General features: G+C 43.2%; 1 protein-coding gene across 3 annotated transcripts in view; it reads right to left on the bottom strand.

Moving 5' to 3' along the window:
* Nucleotides 1-22,601, bottom strand: part of DISC1 (DISC1 scaffold protein) — a 427,041-nt gene that overhangs the window by 213,499 nt on the left and 190,941 nt on the right. For 2 of the 3 annotated variants that reach the window (XR_003509171.1, XM_027530483.1), the window contains exons 7-9: nucleotides 19,506-19,560; nucleotides 15,044-15,146; nucleotides 2,854-3,042 (exon numbers count right to left, since the gene is read on the bottom strand). Coding sequence is in view for 2 of the 3 variants with exons in the window: in XM_027530483.1 (XP_027386284.1) it covers nucleotides 2,854-3,042; nucleotides 15,044-15,146; nucleotides 19,506-19,560 (347 nt within the window). In the remaining variant the exon portion in view is untranslated. The remainder of the gene's footprint in view (nucleotides 1-2,853; nucleotides 3,043-15,043; nucleotides 15,147-19,505; nucleotides 19,561-22,601) is intronic. The other variant, XM_027530484.1, reaches the window with a different exon arrangement.

Below are 22,601 nucleotides of genomic sequence, written 5' to 3'. Positions count from 1 at the left end.
TCTACATTTAAACTTGAGCACAGAGCTCACTCCAGATTTTTAACTCTCAGACCCAACAAATAACAGAATATGGACGTTGGTCTAGTTTAATATCATATCAACGGATAAAAGCTTCACTTTACTAAGAATTTGTTTCTTTGTCTCTCACACTCTCACCACCCCAAGATGATTAGTTTGGTTCACCTAATGCCAAGTCACCTCAGCTTGCCTAAAAATTAGCTTTAGCCTATAAAGCACAAGGAAGGGATACCCAGGTGGCTCAGTGGTAAAGAATCCACCTGCCAAAGCAGGAGCTGCAGAAGATGCAGGTTCTATCCCTAGGTCGGGAAGATTCCCTGGAGGAGGAAATGACAACCCACTGCAGTATTCTTGCCTGGAAAATCCCATGGACAGAGGAGCCTGGTGGCTACAGTCCACAGGGTCTCAAAGAGCCGAATACAACCGAGTGCATGCGCACACACACACACAAAGCACAGGGAAAGGGTAGCTGATCCAGCAAAATCCAAGTGTGAAACATAAAGAATGCCTTCACAACAGTAATGAGCCATCTGCAATTTAGAATCATCCACGGTAACAATCTCTCATTCCATTTGTTTATGTTTTATTCATCATTTTGAAAATACTTAGTCAAGTGACAATGATGAGATTCAAAAAGTACCACACGGCTTTTTTTTTTTTCCTTAAAAAAAAGAGATATTAATGGCTTTCAAGAGCTTAACTGTTCAAATGAAAATATTGCTGCATCCTATTATATATAGGATGGATAAAAAGATCCTGCTGTATAGCACAGAGAACTATATTCAGTATCCTGTGACAACCATAATGGAAAGGAATATGAAAAATGTTCATATATATATATGTATATATACATATATATATATGTATATCTGAGTCACTTTGCTGTAGAGCAGAAATTAACACAACACTGTAAATCAACTATACTTCAATAAAGTTTTTTTAAAAAAATAAAATATTGCTGAACTAAATTTGTCCAAATTTGTTTTCATCTTTTCTCCGCAATATAAATTTCCTATTTTGCGCCAAAAGTCTTATGATGGTAACACACGACATCTCATAGTTTTCCTTGTTTATATTTTTAAAAATTTAAAACAAATTTATAGCAAAATTTATTTAACTACAAAATTAGACCTACAATAACATAATAAACTGCAGCATTACATCTTGGAGGAACATGTTGTCATTTCTCAGGACTATAGTTATATACTAAGGCTCAAATGCATAGTCTCTAGTTCATTTATTTGGCAAAAAACAAAGCTCTGACCTGCCAAAGTGAAAAAAAGACAAGGCCAACTTAGAGGTGTCCACGGCTGAGAAGACACAGTAGTGGTTGACAGTCGCACCTGTCGTTCAGTTAACTACGAAGGAACCTCTCTCTACAAAATTTAGTAAGCCTTTAAAACAAAATGTATTAGCAGTGAAATGACACATCTATTTCTTCTAGCTGATTTCATATTTGTTTGGTTTTAAATACTAATCTTCATTTACTTAAGTTTGTGGAGTATTTTCAAGTAAGTGTGTTAAAAGTGTCAGTCACTCAGTCACATCTGACTCTGCAACCCCATGGAGTGTAACCAATGAGCCCCTCTGTCCATGGAATTCTCCAGGCAAAAATTTTGGAGTGGGTAGCCATTCCCTCCTCCACAGGGATCATCCCAACCCAGGGATCAAACTCAGGTCTCCTGCATTGCAGGGGGAATCTTTACTGTGTGAGCCACCAGGGTGGCCTTATTTCAAATCTGGCTACCTAATACCTTCATTCTTGTTTCTTTTCAAACAAGTATACTTTGTAAATACAGTTCTTTATTAGTATAAATGTCATTCATTTTTATTTTTTTTAATTTTATTTTATTTTTAAACTTTACATAATTGTAATAGTTTTGCCAAATATCAAAATGAATCCACCACAGGTATACGTCATTCATTTTTCTAGTAAACATTTATTTAGGAAATATGATTTACTATGTATGAACTTTGCCTTCCAACAACCTCTAGTTCCCAAGGGAAGGGCAAAGGTGTATGCACACACACACAATCTCAGGATCTTAATAATTAATGCAATTAATCTGTATCACTTAACCAGCTTATGAGATGGATAATCTATCATCTCATTTTACTGGTGAAGAAACAGGTTTCAGCATCTATTGTATTTTAAATATAAATTTTCTCCCTATGATTTCATTCTGTATATTAGAAACTGAATCATCAGAAATTCTTTACTACTTTTTTTTTTAAGAAACAGGTTTGACTTCATTAATTTGGGCTAAACCGCAACCTTCCGAAATTATCCCTCAGAGTGAAACTTCAAGGTGACCTCATTTACTGTTAACAACTAGACAAGAAAAGACCACAAGAATAGTTTGACTCCTCCAACAAATGGATACTTTGGCCAAGGCAGCATCTTCTGCATCTGCCTCTTCTTTGTGGGCAGCTCTCAGAAAAGCCCACAAAGAAGAGGCACTCAATGGTCTTTCCTTGGTTTTCCCAAAGCCAGCCTGCTTTCATGTACGATTGTGCAAGCCAGGAGGCTGAGCCAAGGAACAAAAGGGAGATAATTGTCAACCAGAAAATTCTCAAGACCTGTGCCAAGGCGGAGATTGCTTCAAGCAATCACAAGGCCATTAGCAAACAGAGTAGAGGAGGAGGAAAGACAGGAAATGAAAAGGCATCAGATTGATAGCAAAACAAACGCTGAAGAAATGGTGCCCTATTTTCTAGGGCTCCTGCCAAAAATATCCTGTGTGGCTCCAGGACAGCCGTCACAGTGAAGGGTACATGTGAACCAGTACAATAAATAGCACACATATTTCATCGGGCAACCGTGTGACCACTTACCATAAGCAGCTCTCCCCTGGTCCAGTTCTTGCCTGAGTCTGCTGTAATCTTCTTTCACACTTCCCAGCTTTTGGACGTTCCTGGAACTCAGTACCAACAGCTTGTGAAGAAGTCCCTCCAGCGCTTCCCTCTCCAGTGTTAATGATCTGATCTCCTCTGTGAGCTCCTTGGCTGTATAGAAATGGTTTCCTGCAGCGCATTGTGGGAGAGGAGGGAAAACAAGCATTAGAGCATCCCTGCATGCAGAAGACGCAGCCATAGCTCACATGTACTAACAGTGAGAGTCCCGTGGACTTCAAGGAGATCAAACCTGTCAATCCTAAAGGAAATCAACCCTGAATACTCATTGGAAGGACTGATGCTGAAGCTGAAGCTCCAATACTTTGGCCACCTGATGTGAAGAACTGACTCATTGGAAAAGACCCTGATGCTAGCAAAGACTGAGGGCAAGAGGGGAGGGGGCGACAGAGGATGAGATGGTTGGATAGCATCACCAACTCAATGGACTTGAGTTTGAGCAAACTCCAGGACACAGTGAAAGACAGGAAAGCCTGGCATGCTGCAGTCCATGGGGCCGCTAAGAGTCGGGCATGACTGAGCAACTGAACAACAATAATCATGTGAGGCAAGGAAACTGAAATTTGCAGCTCTGTGCAACTGCATGAACGGTCTTCTGTGGATGAATCTGGAAGCATGCTGACAGTCCTTTTAAACTAGGAAAACTTCTAGTCACTTTTTCACCTTTTCTCATTGTATTTTGTTTTAGAGGTTCCATTGATTCATTCATGTCCTTCTGAAACACAATGACACCAAAATGTCCCAGTGAAACCCAGGGAAGCTACATGGTATCACTCCATTCAAACATCCAAATGTCAAAGAGGTGAAATATTACAGTAGGGTGGAAAGGGAATGGGCCGTGGAGTCAAACTAGACTGAAATTCAAATCATACTCCCCTGGTAACTCAAACTGTATGACCTGGAGCAAAAAAAAAAAAAAAATAGCATATGGAATTTCAGGGCAAACTTCTTACAGAATATGATTGTGCTAATACCTGCATTAGAGATGACTGCAAAAATAAACTTGAAATTCTATAAAATTCTAAGCAAAATATATGGCACATTGAATTTATCAGGGGTGAAAGAATCCAGGTCAATACATGGAAATTAACTGTATTTCTAAATACCAGCAGCAAACAATTTAAAATACTATGTATATTTTAAAACTCAAAATACTTAGGGATAAATTTAAAGAAACATGAGAAAACTTCTACACAGAAAACCATTTTGAAGCTTCTGAGAGATCTAAGGAAGACTTAAATAATTAGAAAGACATATCATATATACATATATTAAAACTGAATTTTGTTATGATTTTCATTTTCCTCAAATTGATCTATTGATTCAATACAATTTCAATCAAAACCTTATATGAGTCTTTTGTAGAAATTGAAGAACTTATTCTAAAATGCGGAGAAGGCAATGGCACCCCACTCCAGTACTCTTGCCTGGAAAATCCCATGGATGGAGGAGCCTGGAAGGCTGCAGTCCATGGGGTCGCTGAAGGTCGGACACGACTGAGCGACTTCACTCTCACTTTTCACTTTCATGCATTGGAGAAGGAAATGGCAACCCACTCCAGTATTCTTGCCTGGAGAACCCAGGAACGGGGAAGCCTGGTGGGCTGCTGTCTATGGGGTCGCACAGAGTCGGACACGACTGAAGTGACTTAGCAATAGCAATAGCAATTCTAAAATGTACAAGGAAATTCTAAACCAAAACAATCATTAAAAGGTAGAACAGAGTTAGAGGACATCTGCTACTTGATTTCTTATTAACGCTGAAGTTACATTAAACGCAGACAGTATGGTACTGGCATAGAGACAGACAAACAGCCCCTATGGAACAGAACAAACAGTCTAGAAGTGGACCCACACTCACAGAGTTAAGTGATGTTCAACCGAAGTGTCAAAGCAAGTCAATGAGGAAAAAGGAGTGTTTTCAGTGGATACTGGAACAAGTAGCTACCTACCTGGGGAAAACAGTAACCTTAATACATACCTCAAACCATACACAGAATTTAATTAGAGATGGATCATAAACCTAAATGAAGAAGTGAAACCTGTAAAGCTTCTAGAAGATATAGAAGAATATCTGTCTAACTTTGGAGTCAGCAAAAATTTTAGAAAGGACACAGAAAATATTAATTATGAAAGAAAAAATGGATAAATGGACTTCATCAAAATTAAAAACCTCTACTTCTCAAAAAATGCCATTAAGAAGATGCATAGGCAAGCCACAGACAGGGAGAAAATATTTACAATACATATATCTGATGAAGGACTTGAGTCCTGAAACTCAATAATTAAACCACAAATAACCTGACTGGAAAGTGGACAAATGGTGCCACAGACACATTACAAAGATATACACATGGCCAAGAAGCACATGAAAAAGTGTTGCCAGAAAAATGCACATTAAAGCTGTAGAGATTCCACTGCAAAACCAATCAGGTGGCTCAGATTAACTGGACTGAAACCAGTTAACAAGGACAACCAGCTACTGGAAATGTCCCACATGGTGGAGATTGAAATGTACAACCACTTTGAGAAAGGTTCTGCCAGCTTCTTATTACCTTGCTGCTGCTGCTGCTGCTAAGTCACTGTAGTCGTGTCTGACTCTGTGTCACCACATAGACAGCAGCCCACCAGGCTCCGCCATCCCTGGGATTCTCCAGGCAAGAACACTGGAGTGGGTTTTCATTTCCTTCTCCAATGCATGAAAGTGAAAAGTGAGAGTGAAGTCGCTCAGTCGTGCCTGCCTCTTAGTGACCCCATGGACTGCAGCCTACCAGGCTCCTCCGTCCATGGGATTTTCCAGGCAAGAGTACTGGAGTGGGGTGCCATTGCCTTCTCCTCTTATAACCTTAACATACACCTATCCTGTGATCCAGCAATTCCGCTGCTAGGAATTTACCCAAGAGCAATGAAACACATAAGCAAAAATTCTGGACTCAGATGTTCACAGTCTCTTTACTCACAGCCCCAAACTGAAGACAACCGAAACATCCATCAATTGGAGAATGCAGAAAAAGTGATACATCTACACACGGGAAGGCCACTCTCCAAGAAAAAAGGCATGAACTCTTCATACATGCAGTGACATGGAAGTAGATCAAAAAAAGACACAAAAGAGTGTACCCTACATGATTCTGATGATATTCAATTCTAGAATGTGCTCAGTCACTCAGTTGTGTCTGACTCTTTGCAACCCCATTAACAGCAGCCAGGCTCCTCTGTCCTCCACTATCTCATGGAGTTTGCTCAAATTAACATTCACTGAGTTTTGATACTATCTAACCATCTCATTCTCTGCCATCCCCTCTCCTCCTGCCCTCAATCTTTCCCAGAATCAGGGTCTTTTCCAATGAGTCAGCTCTTAGCATAAAGTAACCAAAATGTTGAAGCTTCAGCTTTAGCCCTTCCAGTGAATACTCGGGTTTGATTTCCTTTAGGATTGACTAGTTTGATTGCCTTGCAGTCCAAGGGAGTCTCAAGACTCTTCTCCAGCACCACAGTTCAAAAGCATCAATTCTTTGGCACTCAGCCTTCTTTATGGTCCACCTATCACATCAAGGACCATTTGAGTCCTAACTGTTGACATAGATTTGTAAGATCAGGAAGGCACCAGCATTTAAAACTTGAAGAATGGTGTAAGCAGCTTGGCAGAAAATCCTATAGAAAATAGTTCACTCTTGGAGGAAAAAAGTTACATCACCAATAGCCTCACTGATGCGGAGGATGATAATGTGTGGAGAAACAGGAGTCTTGACTTGAGTCAAACTGTGTATCAGGACACTCAGTCTGAATATGAAACATTTTAGAAAAACCTTAACCAATTCATTGCCCTTATATTTTTCTTTTTAAAGAGTAGTATGTGACTTTTCAAAAGCTTAAGTACATCTAAAAGGGCTATTTCAATAAGTATAAAATAAAAAGTCTAAGCCACAGAAAGCATTGCATCATTGTTTAATTGACAGCAATTTTTCTTTCTTAGTACTATATAAAATAATGGCTCATTTTATGTTCACTAAAATACATGTTGTTATCTCTGTTTTACAGTGGAGAAAAGTGAAATCTAGAGAATTAAATATCTTGCTGAAGGGTCCATGCCAGTAAAATGCAGGCCAAGTTTCCAACTCAAATACAACTCCAGAAGTCTCTGGAATAATAGACTGTGCTATTTATTTCTTCATTCTGATTATTTAATAGGCAGATTTCAATATTATATAAATATGGAAAAGGTTACAAAATTTTTTTCCATGTTAGGGCATTCTGAATACCCAAAAAATATCATTTCTGTTACTGAAATCCAGTTTCCAATTCCATGACTGGATAAATATCTTTTGAGACTATTTATTGTCTATCACTGTGTCGGCATATACAGAAAGGCACAAGGCACAGTCCCTGCTCTCCAGGAAATTATCTTGAATAAAGGGGATAAACTGGGGACTTCCCTGGTGGCCCAGTGGTTGAAGCTTCGCTTTCCAATGCAGGTGGTGTGGGTTCAATTCCTGGTGGGAAGTTAAGATCCCACATGCCTCATGGCTGAAAAACCAAAACATTAAAAAAAAACCAGAAGAAGCAATATTGTAACAAATCCAATAAAGACTTTAAAAATGGTCCATATCAAAAAAAAGGAGGGGGAGGGGGGATAATATGTATGGTTAAAACATATATATATAGGCAAATATTCACTAGACGGGATCTTAGAAGGGAGAAAATTCCAGAAAGGGAGATGGAGGCAGGTTCTCCAGGAAAGAATGTAAGGTTTCCAAAGAAGAAATGGGAACCTGGTTAAGCAAACAGCCTCATCTTTGGCGGGAGGCATATGACTGAGGTGGAGCCTAGAGCAGCCAAGAAGTCGGTGGAAGCCCCAAAAGTCAAGCCAGTGGGTTCGGACCACTTAGGAAAACCAAAGTCCTGATAAGGAGAGCAGGCTGGACTCCACAAGTTTTGAGCTGTAAATGGAAATACAATTAAAACTTTTCTGGATCCATGACTTCTATCTGAAAAATGACCAGTGAGGGCCGCTGCTGGTGAAACCCCCCACGAAGGGCCCCAAAAAAGCCAAAGGACCTGCCCCAGAGGTGTGGTTGCCGATGAACAATGCAGTCCCAGCACATGGGGTACCTTCAAGTTCCCTTCTCAACCTAAAATACCCCAGACCTAACCCTCACCCTCACTCTCATCCTGCTGGGCCATATTCTCAAGTCCACAGAGTTAATAAAATGTGGGGTAAGCACCAACTGGGACCCAGAGACTCCAGGCAGAAGGTGCCAAGTGTGCAACTTCCTCCCGAGAATAGTTCAGAGAGAAGACCTCTCAAAACAAACAGGAAGAGACTACAGAGATGGAGTGAGTGCCAGTACGGAAGGTTTCCTAGAAATACATCACCAGGCCCTCCTGCAACTCATCACCAGCTCTAGAGAACAAGGCCTTAATAAAACATGGGAGCAATCACTAATTAGGAACCTTCCTTGATCTGAAGGGGTATGGCTTGGGAAAATGCAGAGTGACATGGAAGTTTGATATACACAGAAAGAGTGTGAATTCCCAAAGAGACAGTCAATATCAAAACCCATGCCATGAGAAAGCATGACAGTGCCTTCGGTTAATATTTCCTAAGCATTTTGGCTTCAGATCCAAGCCCAGGAGGTGAATCTGGCTTGAGGCAGCCCTCCCTGATTGCTGAAACTGGCCAGAGTTTTTAGATGAAAATTTAAAAAAATAAATGTTGATCCTTGAAAGTCCCATCAGCAACCCATGACCCCAGTCTCCATCACCCTGATGGGCCTTCCGTAAAGCCAAGGGGAATCTCTGTGCTGTGTATGACTTAAGCACAGTTGCTTAAGCTGTGTATGACTCTTTGCAATCCCATGGACTGTAGCCCGCCAGGCTCCTCTGTCCACGGGATTCTCCAGGCAAGGATACTGGAAAGGGTTGCCACGCTCTCCTCCAAGAGATTTTCCCAGCCCAAGTATCGAACCTGGATCGCCTGCATCTCCTGCACTGCAGGTGGATTCTTTTACCACTGAGCCGTGGGGAAAGCCTGGAATCTTAGGGGTGCGTATATGCTTTGGCATCAAGTGGCACACATGCCCACCTGCTCTGCAGCAAGGGAACCGCACATGGGCCTTCAAGTGGGTTTTTTAAAGCACCTGTCAAAATATTTTATTCTACAAATAACACAACTAAAAACTTCTAGGTGTATGCCAAAGCTGAAACTGATGTCATCCATTCTGTTCTCTCTAACTACATCCTGAGTGTCTCTGAATTCAAATATTTACTCTCCTCTGCTTCATGATATCTGCAAGTCACTTTCTGAGGTCATTACTTAAGTCTCATAGATTACAGAGCTCATGGATAAATTCTCCTTTAGTCTTCCCAAAATTCCAGGAAGGGGCTCTTGTAATAATTGTCTTTGCTTTCTAGTTGAAGAAACGGAGACCCAGAGAGTGACTCTCTCAATGTCACAAAGCTTTGGAATTTGAAGATGTCACATTAGATTACTGAAGTTGAACTTGGTTCTTCCAACCTCATGGTAGGTGCTCATTCTACCAAATATAGTTCAGTAAGGGACTTGGTAAACACATGGCCACAACTCATTCATAAAGGGAGGGAACCACAAGAAGCCGGGTTGAATCCTGTGCTCAGAGGGGCCATTTCACTCGGTCAGTGCCCAGGCCTCACAATGACATCCGCCCACGGGGACGTGCACACGCATGGTACTCGCTGGGCCAAATGTGTCTTCATTTGTGATGATTCTCCTAAAACTATCCTCTTCAGTTCAGTTCAGTTCAGTCGCTCAGTTGTGTCTGACTCTTTGTGACCCCATGGACTACAGCACGCCAGGGTTCCCTGTCTTCCCATCCTCTTCTACCGACCCAAATTTGAGCTATACTTGACTAGGGAAAAAGAAATAAAGCCAGTGTTGAACATAAACCCCTAACGAATAGAATCCTGCATCTCTTCTCTGGTATGACACCAGATCTTTTGAGGAATTCCAAGTTCAAGTCCACACCCTCTGCCTTCTAGGCACCGCCCTCAGCAATGGTCAAGGCCACAATCAAGCACCAGCCAACTGCACCCATCCCCCTATCCGTGGTAGCTCCTTCAGCTAGAATCTGCTATTTTCTGCTGGCTTTGTTTCTTTCTTCCAGCCACCAGGATTTCCTGAGACACTGAAAAGCATCTTCTGTGAGCCGAGTTCTGTGACTGGCTCTGCACATCAAACATTTTGGAAATGGCCACATTGCATAGAGAAGATGCAGGGAATAGAATGATGTAACACAGGATTTTATTAATACATAAAACATAGACTGCTTCAGCTAGCTTCAGAAAATGAGCTGCCTGGAGAGAGACAAAGTATACAGATAGACAGTGGCCAGATCATACGTAGAATAGAATCCCAGCCTGCAGCAGTGTACCGAGGAAACACACCCCTATATACAGTAACCAGCAGAGGAGGCCAGCCAGCTATAAGGCAGACTTGTAGGCAGGCAGACGCTTTCTCTAACCACAGTCCACGAAGCTAAACAACAGCTTCTGTAACAACCGGCCCTAAATAGCCAGCACTTGATTAATAACAGCTTCCCTAACCTTTGTCCCTGCTTCCAGCTTAGGACCAATCAGAGAAAGCCAAACATGCCCCCCTAAGCAATCATACTGGATGCTCTAGTGACCTCACCCCCAGCTTCCCCAAGGCCAACAGCTTCCAGTCATTACTGGAACCTCCTTTTTTTTCTACTGCAAAGCTTTCCCACTCCTCTGTCTGCCTTGGAGTTTCTGCCACAACATAAGTGATGGTGGTTGACTCCCTTGCTATTAAGGTTTCAACAATACACTTTCCTTCTTCTCATTTGGTAGGTCTCTATTTCCACCTTAGATAAACATCATCTTTGAAAAATCTTTACTGAGTCTATCAGATCCCCCAGCCATTGATCAAAACCATGAACTTTTTTAGAGAGAAGCAAATATTTTGTATTTACCTAGAAAAACTAATTTTATTTCTAAGAATGTTCCTATTTCCCTCCAAATCACACAGTGGTAAAGGATCTGCCTGCCAATACAGGAGATGCGGGTTCAATCCCTGGGTCAGGAAGATCCCTTGAAGAAGGAAGTGGCAACCCACTCCGGTATTCTTGCCTAGGAAATCCCATGGATAGAAAAGCTTGGCGGGCTACAGTCCTGGGATTGCAAAGAGTGGGACACAACTGAGCGACTAAGCAAGCACAGTTCAGTTCAGTTCAGTCGCTCAGTCGTGTCCGACTCTTTGCGACCCCATGAATCGCAGCACACCAGGCCTCCCTGTCCATCACCAACTCCTGGAGTTCACTCAGACTCACGTCCATCGAGTCAGTGAAGCCATCCAGCCATCTCATCCTCTGTCGTCCCCTCCTCCTCCTGCCCCCAATCCCTCCCAGCATCAGAGTCTTTTCCAATGAGTCAACTCTTTGCATGAGGTGGCCAAAGTACTGGAGTTTCAGCTTTAGCATCATTCCTTCCAAAGAAATCCCAGGGCTGATCTTCAGAACGGACTGGTTGGATCTCTCCAAGGGACTCTCAAGAGTCTTCTCCAACACCACAGTTCAAAAGCATCGATTCTTCGGCACTCAGCCTTCTTCATAATCCAACTCTCACATCCATACATGACCACTGGAAAAACCATAGCCTTGACTAGCACACACGCACATAAAACAAGAAAGATTTCAGCCCACCATTGTATCTAACCAGTGTATTTTTATTATTCCCTCTCTCTGCAGAGAGCAAATGATTCTTAAATCAAGAGAAATCCTCAGTCCATTGATCAAAACCAGGATGGGAGATCTAGAAGCTTTCAGACAGACAAAAGGCCCTCTAAGAACCTAATGGTATCCCATAAGTTCCTCTCATTCAGTAGGGCTTCTAAGAACCTGTGAGCATTGTCCCAGCATTCTCATAGAGATTCTAAAATAGAGAAAGGCCTAGTACAGCCACTATGGAGAACAGTGTGGAGATTACTTAAAAAAACTGGAAATAGAACTGCCTTATGATCCAGCAATCCCACTGCTGGGCATACACACTGAGGAAACCAGAAGGGAAAGAGACACGTGTACCCCAATGTTCATCGCAGCACTGTTTATAATAGCCAGGACATGGAAGCAACCTAGATGCCCATCAGCAGATGAATGGATAAGAAAGCTATGGTACATATACACAATGGAGTATTACTCAGCCATTGAAAAGAATACATGTGAATCAGTTCTAATGAGATGGATGAAACTGGAACCTATTATACAGAGTGAAGTAAGCCAGAAAGAAAAACACCAATACAGTACACTAACGCATATATATGGAATTTAGAAAGATGGTAACAATAACCCTGTGTACGAGACAGCAAAAGAGACACCGGTGTATAGATCAGTCTTATGGACTCTGTGGGAGAGGGAGAGGGTGGGGAGATTTGGGAGAATAGCATTGAAACATGTATAATATCATGTATGAAACGAGTCGCCAGTCCAGGTTCAATGCACAGTACTGGATGCTTGGGGCTGGTGCACTGGGATGACCCAGAGAGAGGGTAGGGGAGGGAGATGGGAGGAGGGTTCACGATGGGGAATGTGGGTATACCTGTGGCGGATTCATTTCAATATTTGGCAAAACTAATACAATATTGTAAAGTTTAAAAATAAAATTAAATTAAAAAAAAATAAAACTGTTGTAAAAAAAAAAAGAAAAGAAAGTTTAAAATTATGTACTAAAAAAAAAGAGAAAGGCCTCTCTTGGAGATGTTTGTGCTTTTGTCTAACAGAGTGAGGGTTTGCTATTTTGACTATATAAAAACAGACCTGCCAGCATCCTAAGGAGAATACCTCTTCCTCCCTTGACCCTCCCTCCTGTGGAGCACAGCTCAAAAGGAAATGGAAACTGCATTATGTACAGAAGTTAAGGGGCTTCCCTGGTGGCTCAGCAGTAAAGAATCTGCCCACCAATACAGGAGATACAAGAGACGTGGGTTTGATCCCTGGGTCAGGAAGATCCCTGGAAGAAATGTCAATCCACACCAGTATTCTTGCTGGGAAAATCCCATGGACAGAGGAGCATGGTGGGCTACAGTCCATAGGGTTGCAAAGAGTGGGACTTAGAGACTAAACCAATACCACCACAGAAGTTAATGATGATCATCTGTCACCAATCCAACCCACAGGGCAGTTCATGGACTGAAAGGGCTGTTCACCAAGGGGCTCAAGAGTGTCCAGGAAATAGGATGTGGGGAGTGTGTTCCCACCCCAGTTAACTCAGGGAATCCCTCATCCAATCAGTTCTCACTAATTTCTCAGCTGATCTAAAAACTACACAGAAAACTCAGGCCCTCTGTGCAAGATACCATATTAAGAATTTTCCCTGGATCCTAAACAGGAGATAATTCACATTTGAGAGAGGGTTTCTCTGCTGCCCAAATGATGCATCTCCTCCTCTGGGCTTAATAGAGACACATCCACCTGTATTCTTGAGAAAGATGCATTGATTAAGAAAGGCAAAAACCCTAATTCAGAAGCAAGATTGTATTCAATCTTTTTTCCTCTTAGCAAATGGGGCCATAATTCAAAGGAAATGGAATGTGAAGCTGTTGAGAGCCGAGCCCCACATGCGCGTCCGCGTGTTCTACGGGCTGTAAATGACACGCATCACTGCGCCAGGCACCAAATTGCTCGTTAGCTGCCAACATTAGTTGTTTAATGATCTGAAGAGCAGAAGCTGCCAATTATTGTATTCCTTCTTAAAATGCCATTTAAAACCCATACATGTAATTATTATACCTTTTCATTAAATTTTTATGATTCTTCTGGAGTTGATGCGCTACAGATTCATTCAACTTATAAAACATGGTGTCATTACATAACTGGGTTAAAAATCCATATATCACACCTGGACACTTGCCCTGATCTAGCACCACTCAGTTAATGGGGTTAATTTAACCACAGGACACATTCCAGGGCCTCAACCTCTCCCTTTGTTCCTCGGGATCACAGTGTTTCTCCCTCCTACCTGATAGAGCTGATGTGAAAAAAAATAATAATAAATGCAGAGGAATGTTCCAAAGCAGTGTTCAGGGGCTTCCCTGGTGGCCCAGTGGTTAAGAATGCAGGGAACACCAGTTTAATCCCTTGTCCGGGAAGATTCCACGTGCCTCGGGGCAACTAAGCCTGTGGGCTACAACTACTGAGCCCATGATCCACAGTAAGAAGCCACCACAATGAGAAAACTGCACAGATAAACTTCTAGAGAAAGTACAGCAACAAAGACCCACCTCAGCCAATAAATAAATAAACCTTTTCTTTAAGTACCATTCAAATGATAGAGTAAGATCCTATTTTCAGAGACTCGTCTTTTCAGCCTACTGATTAATGGAAAAGTATATCCCTTTATAACTACCAAATTAAGGAAGGATAATGATCCACTGAAAATCCTCCAAAAATCTCTTACCTATGACTAGGTTGTTACTCTGAGTACATCAGTTTGTCTCCTGATACCACTCTTTCCCCCATAGGAAGCGGTTGATCACACCCTCACTAAGCATCTCCAGATACATAAGTCTGTAGAAACCCTAGCTAGAATTACATGGCATCCAGAGTACATCTCATCTCTAAATGCTTAAACAGAAACTGGGAATGCAATCTACACAAATAGCTATTTTATATAACGTGTGCTTGTGCATTTTTAAGAGTCTTATACATCCCTTATAGGAGTACCCTGGTGGCTCAGTGGTAAAAACTCTGCCTGCAATGCAGGAGATGCAGGTTCAATCCCTGAGTCGGGAAGATCCTCTGGAGAAAGAAATGGTAATCCACTCCAGTATTCTTGCCTGGAAAATCCCATGGACAGAGGAGCCTGCAGGCTACTGTCTATGGGGTCACAAGAGTTGGACCCGACTGAAAAATAATAACCCATCCCTTATAAAAAAAAACCCTGCTGCCCATCTATTCCATGAGTTTCAGTGAGACTCCCTGGGAAGGCTCTGAGTTGTCAAGTGACAGGTAGATGCTACACAACATTCAGCACAGGTAAAGTGTTAATCCAGGACGAGAAAGGGGTGTGGCGTTTGTCATCACTCATTCCAACTGTCTCCACATCCCCTCTGTCCCAGGTACCTGAGATGGCAAGCATTTTGGCTTCAAACAGTGCTGGCAGTTGGGTTTCAATATCGTTAACCTTCTTTCTCAGGGCACTGCAGAGTCTTTCACTCATACACACCTAGATGGAGAGAGACAGCCATGAATCATCATTTGCTCAGGTAAAGGTTAGAGGGCGACAGAGCACCAGCCAGATTCCTGGCTTTATAAGTAGTAAAGGGGCGATACAGAATAACCGCAGGAGATTTCTCAAAAAACAAGCAACACATGAAGGAAGGAAGGATGGAAGGAAGAAGAGAGGGGAGGAGGGAAGGAGGGAAGGAGGGAAGAAGGGAGGAGGGAGAGGAGGGAGGAAGGAAGGAGGGAGAGGAGGGAGGAAGGAGGAGGGAGGGAGGAAGGAAGGAGGGAGGAAGGAGGAGGGAGGGAGGAAGGAGGGAGGGAGAGGAGGGAGAGAGTAGGGAGGGAGGAGGGAGCAGGGAGGAGGGAGAGGAGGGAGAGAGCAGGGAGGGAGGAGGGAGAGGAGGGAGAGAGCAGGGAGGGAGGAGGGAGAGGAGGGAGAGAGCAGGGAGGAGGGAGGGAGGAAACTGAGATGAGCTGGCACAACTGGACACAACCACAGGTAAATAACTCGAGCCCTCTACCTGCTCCCTCCCCAGAGCCTCTGACACTGGCATCCTCCTCTGGGTGGCTCAGCTTGTCCCTGGTGGCACAGCCCACAGGGTTTGCCTTGGGAAGAAGGGCCGTGTGGATCACCCACGGAACATAACCACCCCTCAGCCCTTCCTCCCTCCCACCTGCCCCTGCAGGCTGTCTGTCCATAGCGTCCTCTCCAGCTGACACACTGCTGCCATTCTTCCTTTATTTTTCTCTTACCTCTCTGGGGAGGACACACGCTATGGGAGCAGGGGTTTCATTCTGTGTGTGGCACATAGTAGGCAGGAAATAACGGTGCACAGATGTTGCAATCAAGGGCAGAGAGTTCCTAGTGGATGCTGTCTAATAAAACTGGAGGGTAAATACTTGCTGGGAAGCCAGATTTGAAAAATAGACAAGTAGATCTCAGGAAAGTTTGCAGGTTTTAGCATTTCACTTCCTACATCTTTCTTGATCTTGAAAAAATAGCAAAAATCTTAAATCTCAGTTTGTTTTTCCAGATGTCTTAGGCTATTTTGTATTTGTTTGAAGCTAAAATATGAGATTTTGTTTCTTTTATTTAAAGCAAAAATCTTGTATTCAATTGCTACCTATACTGAGATTAATGAACTACCTAAAAAAACCTCCAGTTCAGCGAAAGCAGAGAGCACAGCTGAATAACAACGAATACATATGTGAAGACATCTGGGGGATCCACAAAGGATGTTACTTAGAAGCACCCCTCTTTTCTCACCAAAAACCCAACATTCCATTCAAGAAATAACAACCCAGGTGGATTCACAGAGCCCAGAGAAAATATAAAATTTAATCTCCCCAGAAGTTTCAGCTCATGCCAAATATTATCACCTTGAAGTGCTTTGCTGACCTCAGACTTCAACAGATATTCTTTCTAAAATCAACACAGACCTGGCCCACGCTGTCTAAAATAGTACACCTTTGCCCCCATGGCCTTCAGCATGTTCCTTTCCATTAAGCAGCTGTAATCTCCCAAATCTCTTTATAAAACTCTTTTTATAAATCGCTTCATAAAAATCTCTGGATGAAGGGACAGCATAAAGGCTTCTACCCCAAAGTTCGTGCCAGCAGAGCTGAGCAACCACTGTCCAAAGCCATCAATTTGGAGACACCCTCTCGATGGCCCTGAGATTCGTCACAATGTTGGGACCAGAAGTTAAAGGAAGTTGCTGTGACATCTGCCCAAGCACTGTCTCGTGGGCTCCATGCTGATCACAGGAAGATCCCGTCCCCTTGGTCAAAAGCGTGTCACCAGAGGTCCCAGGACATTTCTGTCAACTCCATTACCCCAGTCATGACTGTTGCACCTCATCCGGGTATATCCAGTATTTCTGATTTTAGCTCACAGTCTCTCTTAACCATAATTGGGTCAGTTTCTCTTTTATTGAGCGAGCTGTCACTATTAATATAAAACAACCTCTAAATCTTCTTATTAAATTGCAATGTACATTCTTTCCGGCACTGCTGAGTGTAATCTAATATCTACCAACCTCCGGATATCCCATTTATTTCCAACACTTTCTTCCATCTCCTTTATCCCCTAATTACCTTTGGTTTGGGTAACCCATAAGAGTCAAAAAATGTAATGAGTCAAAGGCAGGTGCCAGCTGTCTTTGAGGAAGGAGTTGAAAGAATATCAGATTATTGTGTCTAATACACTGAAGAAAGAAGACTGTGACTTTCACTTCAAGGTCACCAGTCAATCAAGTTCAGAGTAGAGAGAAAGTTGTTGTGTGCAACTGAGCAGTTTTAATTCTCTATAGACTAATATATGGCTGTCACACACACACACATTCATGTATGTGCACATGTACACACCCACCTATATATACAAACACACATGGCTGCAGGCATGCATGCCCCAGAAAATCTGCATCCCCTTTTTTATTTCCAAATAAAATTAGACCCTAAGGAACTCATTATCAAGTGGAGCTTTTCCATTTACATTTTAAAATCGTAGGCATGCATTTGCTAATTTTTATGGAAAAGCAAGGGAATTGTAATTTTTTTTATAAATGTTTTGGAGCAAAGATACAAACAAAGCAAAAGACTTTTGGCATTTGGGCAAATCACAGCAGCTGGAGAGACTGACAAACCCCAGTGCCGTGTGCACATGTGTACATGTGTGTGTACATGATATAAGATGTCGTAGAAAACACACACATACAAATACCATCTGTGTTACAGATTATGCACACCTACATCCTCCCTGTTGGGATCCAGACTCATTCATGTTACACACACAACATGTGTGTTTATCTGATGCTCAATAAACCCAAACCCAAGAGTCCTTCCACGTTTTAATTCTACACAGAAATTAGGCTGTACTTACAAATGGCAAAATTTCTGGTAGGAAGCACAAGAGGTACCTCTACCACATCCCCATCCAGGAAGCTTTGGCCCCACCTCAACTCCCCAGTGGCTCCCCTGGAGGTCACAGAAGTGGATGGGACAGGAATGTCAATGGGAACATCACCATCCCTGATAAGGCAGAAATCCAGGTGTGCTGCCTAGCATCCGCTCTTGCTTCCTATAACAAAACTGGTAAACCAAGCCAGTGTCCTTGACCCAGTTGGGCAGGAGACACGGTGTCAGCCACACTCTGCCTGGGAGCCTGAAATAAAGTCCTTTCCCAAGTTCTGCATGTGGATTCAGGTCCCCAAACGGCCGCCTGAGTCTCATCCTGCCCTTCTGCTCTGGGTGAGCATTCTGGGGTGGTTCTTTGGGAAGGCAGGGCAGGTGGACTTCAAGCGTTCTGGGGTCCAAGGCTCAATCCTCACAGGAAGCTCTCTTTCGATACAGGGCAGAACTACCCATCAAACTGTTGTGGTGTGGTTTTTAGCAAAATCATATAGTTTTTTTTCAAAAGTGAACTAGACACAAAAACCAGGAAAAGGACCAGAGCCACTGTGGACATTTTTTGCCAAAAATACATCCACTGTCTTGGCTCTGCTGGGGTCTACAAAACCCCCACAGGTCTTCCTACTCTCCTCCCTAGGGACGGAGAACAAGATCTTCCCTCCAGGCCGGTGGACTCTTGGCTGCTTTGCTCCCTGCTCAGAATCCTGTCCTTTACATATTTCAACTATCTTATAACAGCCTGGTTCCCAGACTCAACACAAATCATTAATGATTCAGACCTAGTTCTCTGCCTGCCTCCCCTCTAATAATAATTCACAGGGTAATTGATCCTGCTTCACCGTTTGTCAATAACTTGGTGGGGAGTAACTATCTCTGTGGAGGAGGGTTTTGTTTCGTAAACTGTGGTTATCCTCACTGACCACATACTGACTATTTAAGTGAATTGACTATGTGCTCCCAGGCAATAATGTTGGGTTCTATCTCTATGCAAACCAAGGTGCTGATATGAAGTATAAATGGTAGGTAAGATAGGCAAAATGATTTTGAAGTCAACTTAACTTAAAAAAAAAAAAAAAAAAGCGCCTACTGTACCATTTCCATCTGTTTGTGAAAAACGTGAACCCAGCCCTTCTGGAAGGGAATGTATTCAACTTATCAGATTACACCCATCCTAGAAGCCTTTTTAAGCAAAGACATTTGATTCTGCACAGCAGTAATCATGTTTCCTTCCCCGAAGGCCAAGCCCATCGATGCCTGGGGACCACAGCCAGAACATCCACCAGAGGAGCAGCCCTTGGCCCTGGCTCATGGGCTAGCCCATCACTTAGCCTGTAGAATGGTTTTGGCAAGTCCATATTTTGTCCAGAGCCCAGGTGATTTGTGACATGAAATTACATCAAAAGAAAACTTCAGCAACTTCTTTAGAAAGTGGGCATAGAAAGGTACTTACCTTAGCAGTGATTTCTTTAAGTGACAAGCTGAGGGACTTTATCCTTTCCTGGAGGCTAGAAGAATTGAAAAGAGGACATTGGTCTTGGTAAAAACTGAGTCCTACCACATGTTACAAGATGGCAAAACAGTGAATCTTCCATCAGCCCAATGGCTGAAGAAGAACAGTAGGAAAGAAGATGCCAAATTGGTTCTGTTTGACTGGAATTAATATGTCTCTAGGAAGCTGAATTTTCCCTCCCTAATTACGCTCTACCTAGGCTGGTATTGAAATCTGTTATCATTCCCATAATGCATATCTACTGACAGAGTGAACAACTCAGATGTGTTTCTGGCAGCAAAATATCAAATTACATTCCTACAAGTACCTCCCAAGAAGGATGGTCTATCCAAGGTAGTCTCACAGTCAGGTGATCCAATATAATCCATCTGGGTTAATAATTCACTCAATATGTTCCAAGCATCTTCTGGGTTTAGCAGGGAGGTGCAGCAGAGAGAAGATACATATATTTAAAGTATCTAAAACAGAATTCTCTGGTCTTTAGGCTTTTCCCTGCTCCTTTTTTTTCTCCTTAGCACTATGCATCTTGACATATTTATTTACTCATGTAATTTCTTTCTCCTCTCTTTGGAGTAAGAGTTCCACAACTGGAGCAACTGCCTGCATCCTCCTGTGTCCATTCCTGTATCCTTGGTGTTCCAGATAATTCCTGGAGCTTATAGGTGGGGACTTGGTTAATATCTACAGAATGATCAAGTGAATGAATGAAACGAAGTCTCAGACTTTATTTCCATCACTGTTATCTATCAGAGAAAAAGTACAAAGGATCCACAAAGAGTCAGACATGACTGAGCACACACACACATGATAACCAACAGAGAAAGGTGGGGAGGAAGGGTCAGTTATGAATTTGGGATTAACATATACACACTCCTCCTCCTCCTCCTCCTCCTAAGTCGCTTCAGTCCTGTCCGACTCTGTGTGACCCCATAGACAGCAGCTCACCAGGCTTCCCCATCTCTGGGATTCTCCAGGCAAGAACACTGGAGTGGGTTGCCACTGCCTTCTCCAATGCACAAAAGTGAAAAGTGAAAGTGAAGTCACTCAGTTGTGTCCGACTCTTAGCGACCCCATGGATTGCAGCCTATCAGACTCCTCTATCCATGGGATTTTCCAGGCAAGAGTACTAGAGTGGGGTGCCATTGCCTTTTCCAAATACATGCCTTTTCCAAATACACACTAGTATATATAAAATAGATAAACAGGGAACTGCTGTATAGCACAGCAAACTATACTCAATATCTCAATATACAGGAAAAGAATTTGAAAAAGAATATACATATATGCGTGCATGTGTGTGCAAGTCATTCAGTCGTGTCTGACCCTTTGCAACCCCATGGACTGTAGCCCACCAGGCTCCTCTGTCCACAGGATTCTCCAGGCAAGAATACTGGAGTTGGTTGCTGTGCCCTTCTCCAGGGGATCTTCCCAACCCAGGATCAAACCCATATCTCTTACATCTTCTGTGTTTGCAGGAGGCTTCTTTACCACTAGCACCACCTGGGAAGTCATATATACATATATAACTGAGTCACTTTGCTGTACACCTGAAACTAACACATTGTATAATAAATCAACTATACTTCAATTTTTTTAATAAATTAAAATAATAATAGTATCTTATAAATAGGTTTTCCCAGCCACATACAAAGACTAGTTCATGCATCAACAATTAAGACAGACTTTAGGGAGAGGAGCTAAGATGGCGGAGTAGTAGGACGGGGAGAACACTTTCTCCCCCACAAATTCATCAAAAGAACATTTAAACGCCGAGGAAATTCCACAAAACAACTTCTGAATGCCAGCAGAGGACATCAGGCACCCAGAAAAGCAACCCAAGTCTTCGAAAGGATGTAGGAAAAAATATAAAAGACGAAAAAAGAGACAAAAGAGGGAGGGATGGAGTTCCATCCCAGGAAGGGAGTCTTAAAAAGAGAGAAGTTTCCAAACACCAGGAAACCTTCTCACTGCCGAATCTGTGCGGAGCCTTGGAAGCACAGAGGGCAACATAACAGGGAGGAAAAATAAATAAACAATTAAAACCCGCAAATTACGAGCCCTACGGTAACTCCCCCAGCGGAGAAGCAGCCCAGATGCCTGCACACGCCATTAGCAAGCGGGGGCTGGGCAGGGAGGCCCGGCACAGGCTGCATCACTTAGAGTAAGAATCTGGCCTGAATACCCCGAGCGCTATCTGAGCGAAATAATTTGGGCTAGCAAACCAGACTGTGGGATATCTACCACCCGAAAAGCCAGCCCTAACCTAAGACACCGCCAGGCCCGCGCACAGAACAAAGGACTGAACAGAGATAGCCGGCTGCAGACCATCCCCCTCCGGTGACAGGCAGCCAGAGCCAGAAGGGGGCAATCGCAGCCCTAGAGAGACATTATCTATAAAACTGTAAGCAGGCTTCTTTGCTAACTAAGATTTCTTGGGGGTCTGGACGGTCAACATCTGCCTGAGAAGGTACGCCGGTTGTACACCTAGATAAGTGAGCGGTGGGGAGGCGATAAGTCGCAGCAATTGCGCTCGCCAAACACCTCATCACCTGAGCTGCTCGGACCTGGGAAGGGCACAAAACACAGGCCCAACCGAGTCTGCGCCTCTGAGGACTACCCGAGTGCCTGAACCTGAGCAGCTTGGACCTGGGAGGTGCAGGCAGCCCAGGGCCGGCCACGGATGGTTCCCAGCAGAGCAACCTAGAGCCTGAGCAGTGTGGGCAGGGAGGCTACACACACCATGAGTGGGAGCAGACCCAGTGTGGCTGAGGCACTGCGAGCACACACCAGTGTTACTTGTTTGCAGCATCCCTCCCTCCCTCCCCACAGCGCGACTGAACAAGTGAGCCTAAAAAAAAAAAAAAGTGTCCTCCACCGTCCCCTTTGTGTCAGGGCAGAAACCAGACACTGAAGAGACCAGCAAACAGAAGAAGCTAGAACAGAGGGAACCGCCTTGGAAGCTACAGGCAATAGATTAAAACCCTGTGGTTACTACCGACTACATAGGAAGGGGCCTATAGATCTTGAGAAATAAAA

This window comes from Bos indicus x Bos taurus, chromosome 28 (assembly GCF_003369695.1).
Source record: "Bos indicus x Bos taurus breed Angus x Brahman F1 hybrid chromosome 28, Bos_hybrid_MaternalHap_v2.0, whole genome shotgun sequence".
Lineage (NCBI taxonomy): Eukaryota > Metazoa > Chordata > Mammalia > Artiodactyla > Bovidae > Bos > Bos indicus x Bos taurus.
This window is presented reverse-complemented; position numbering and strand designations above follow the sequence as displayed.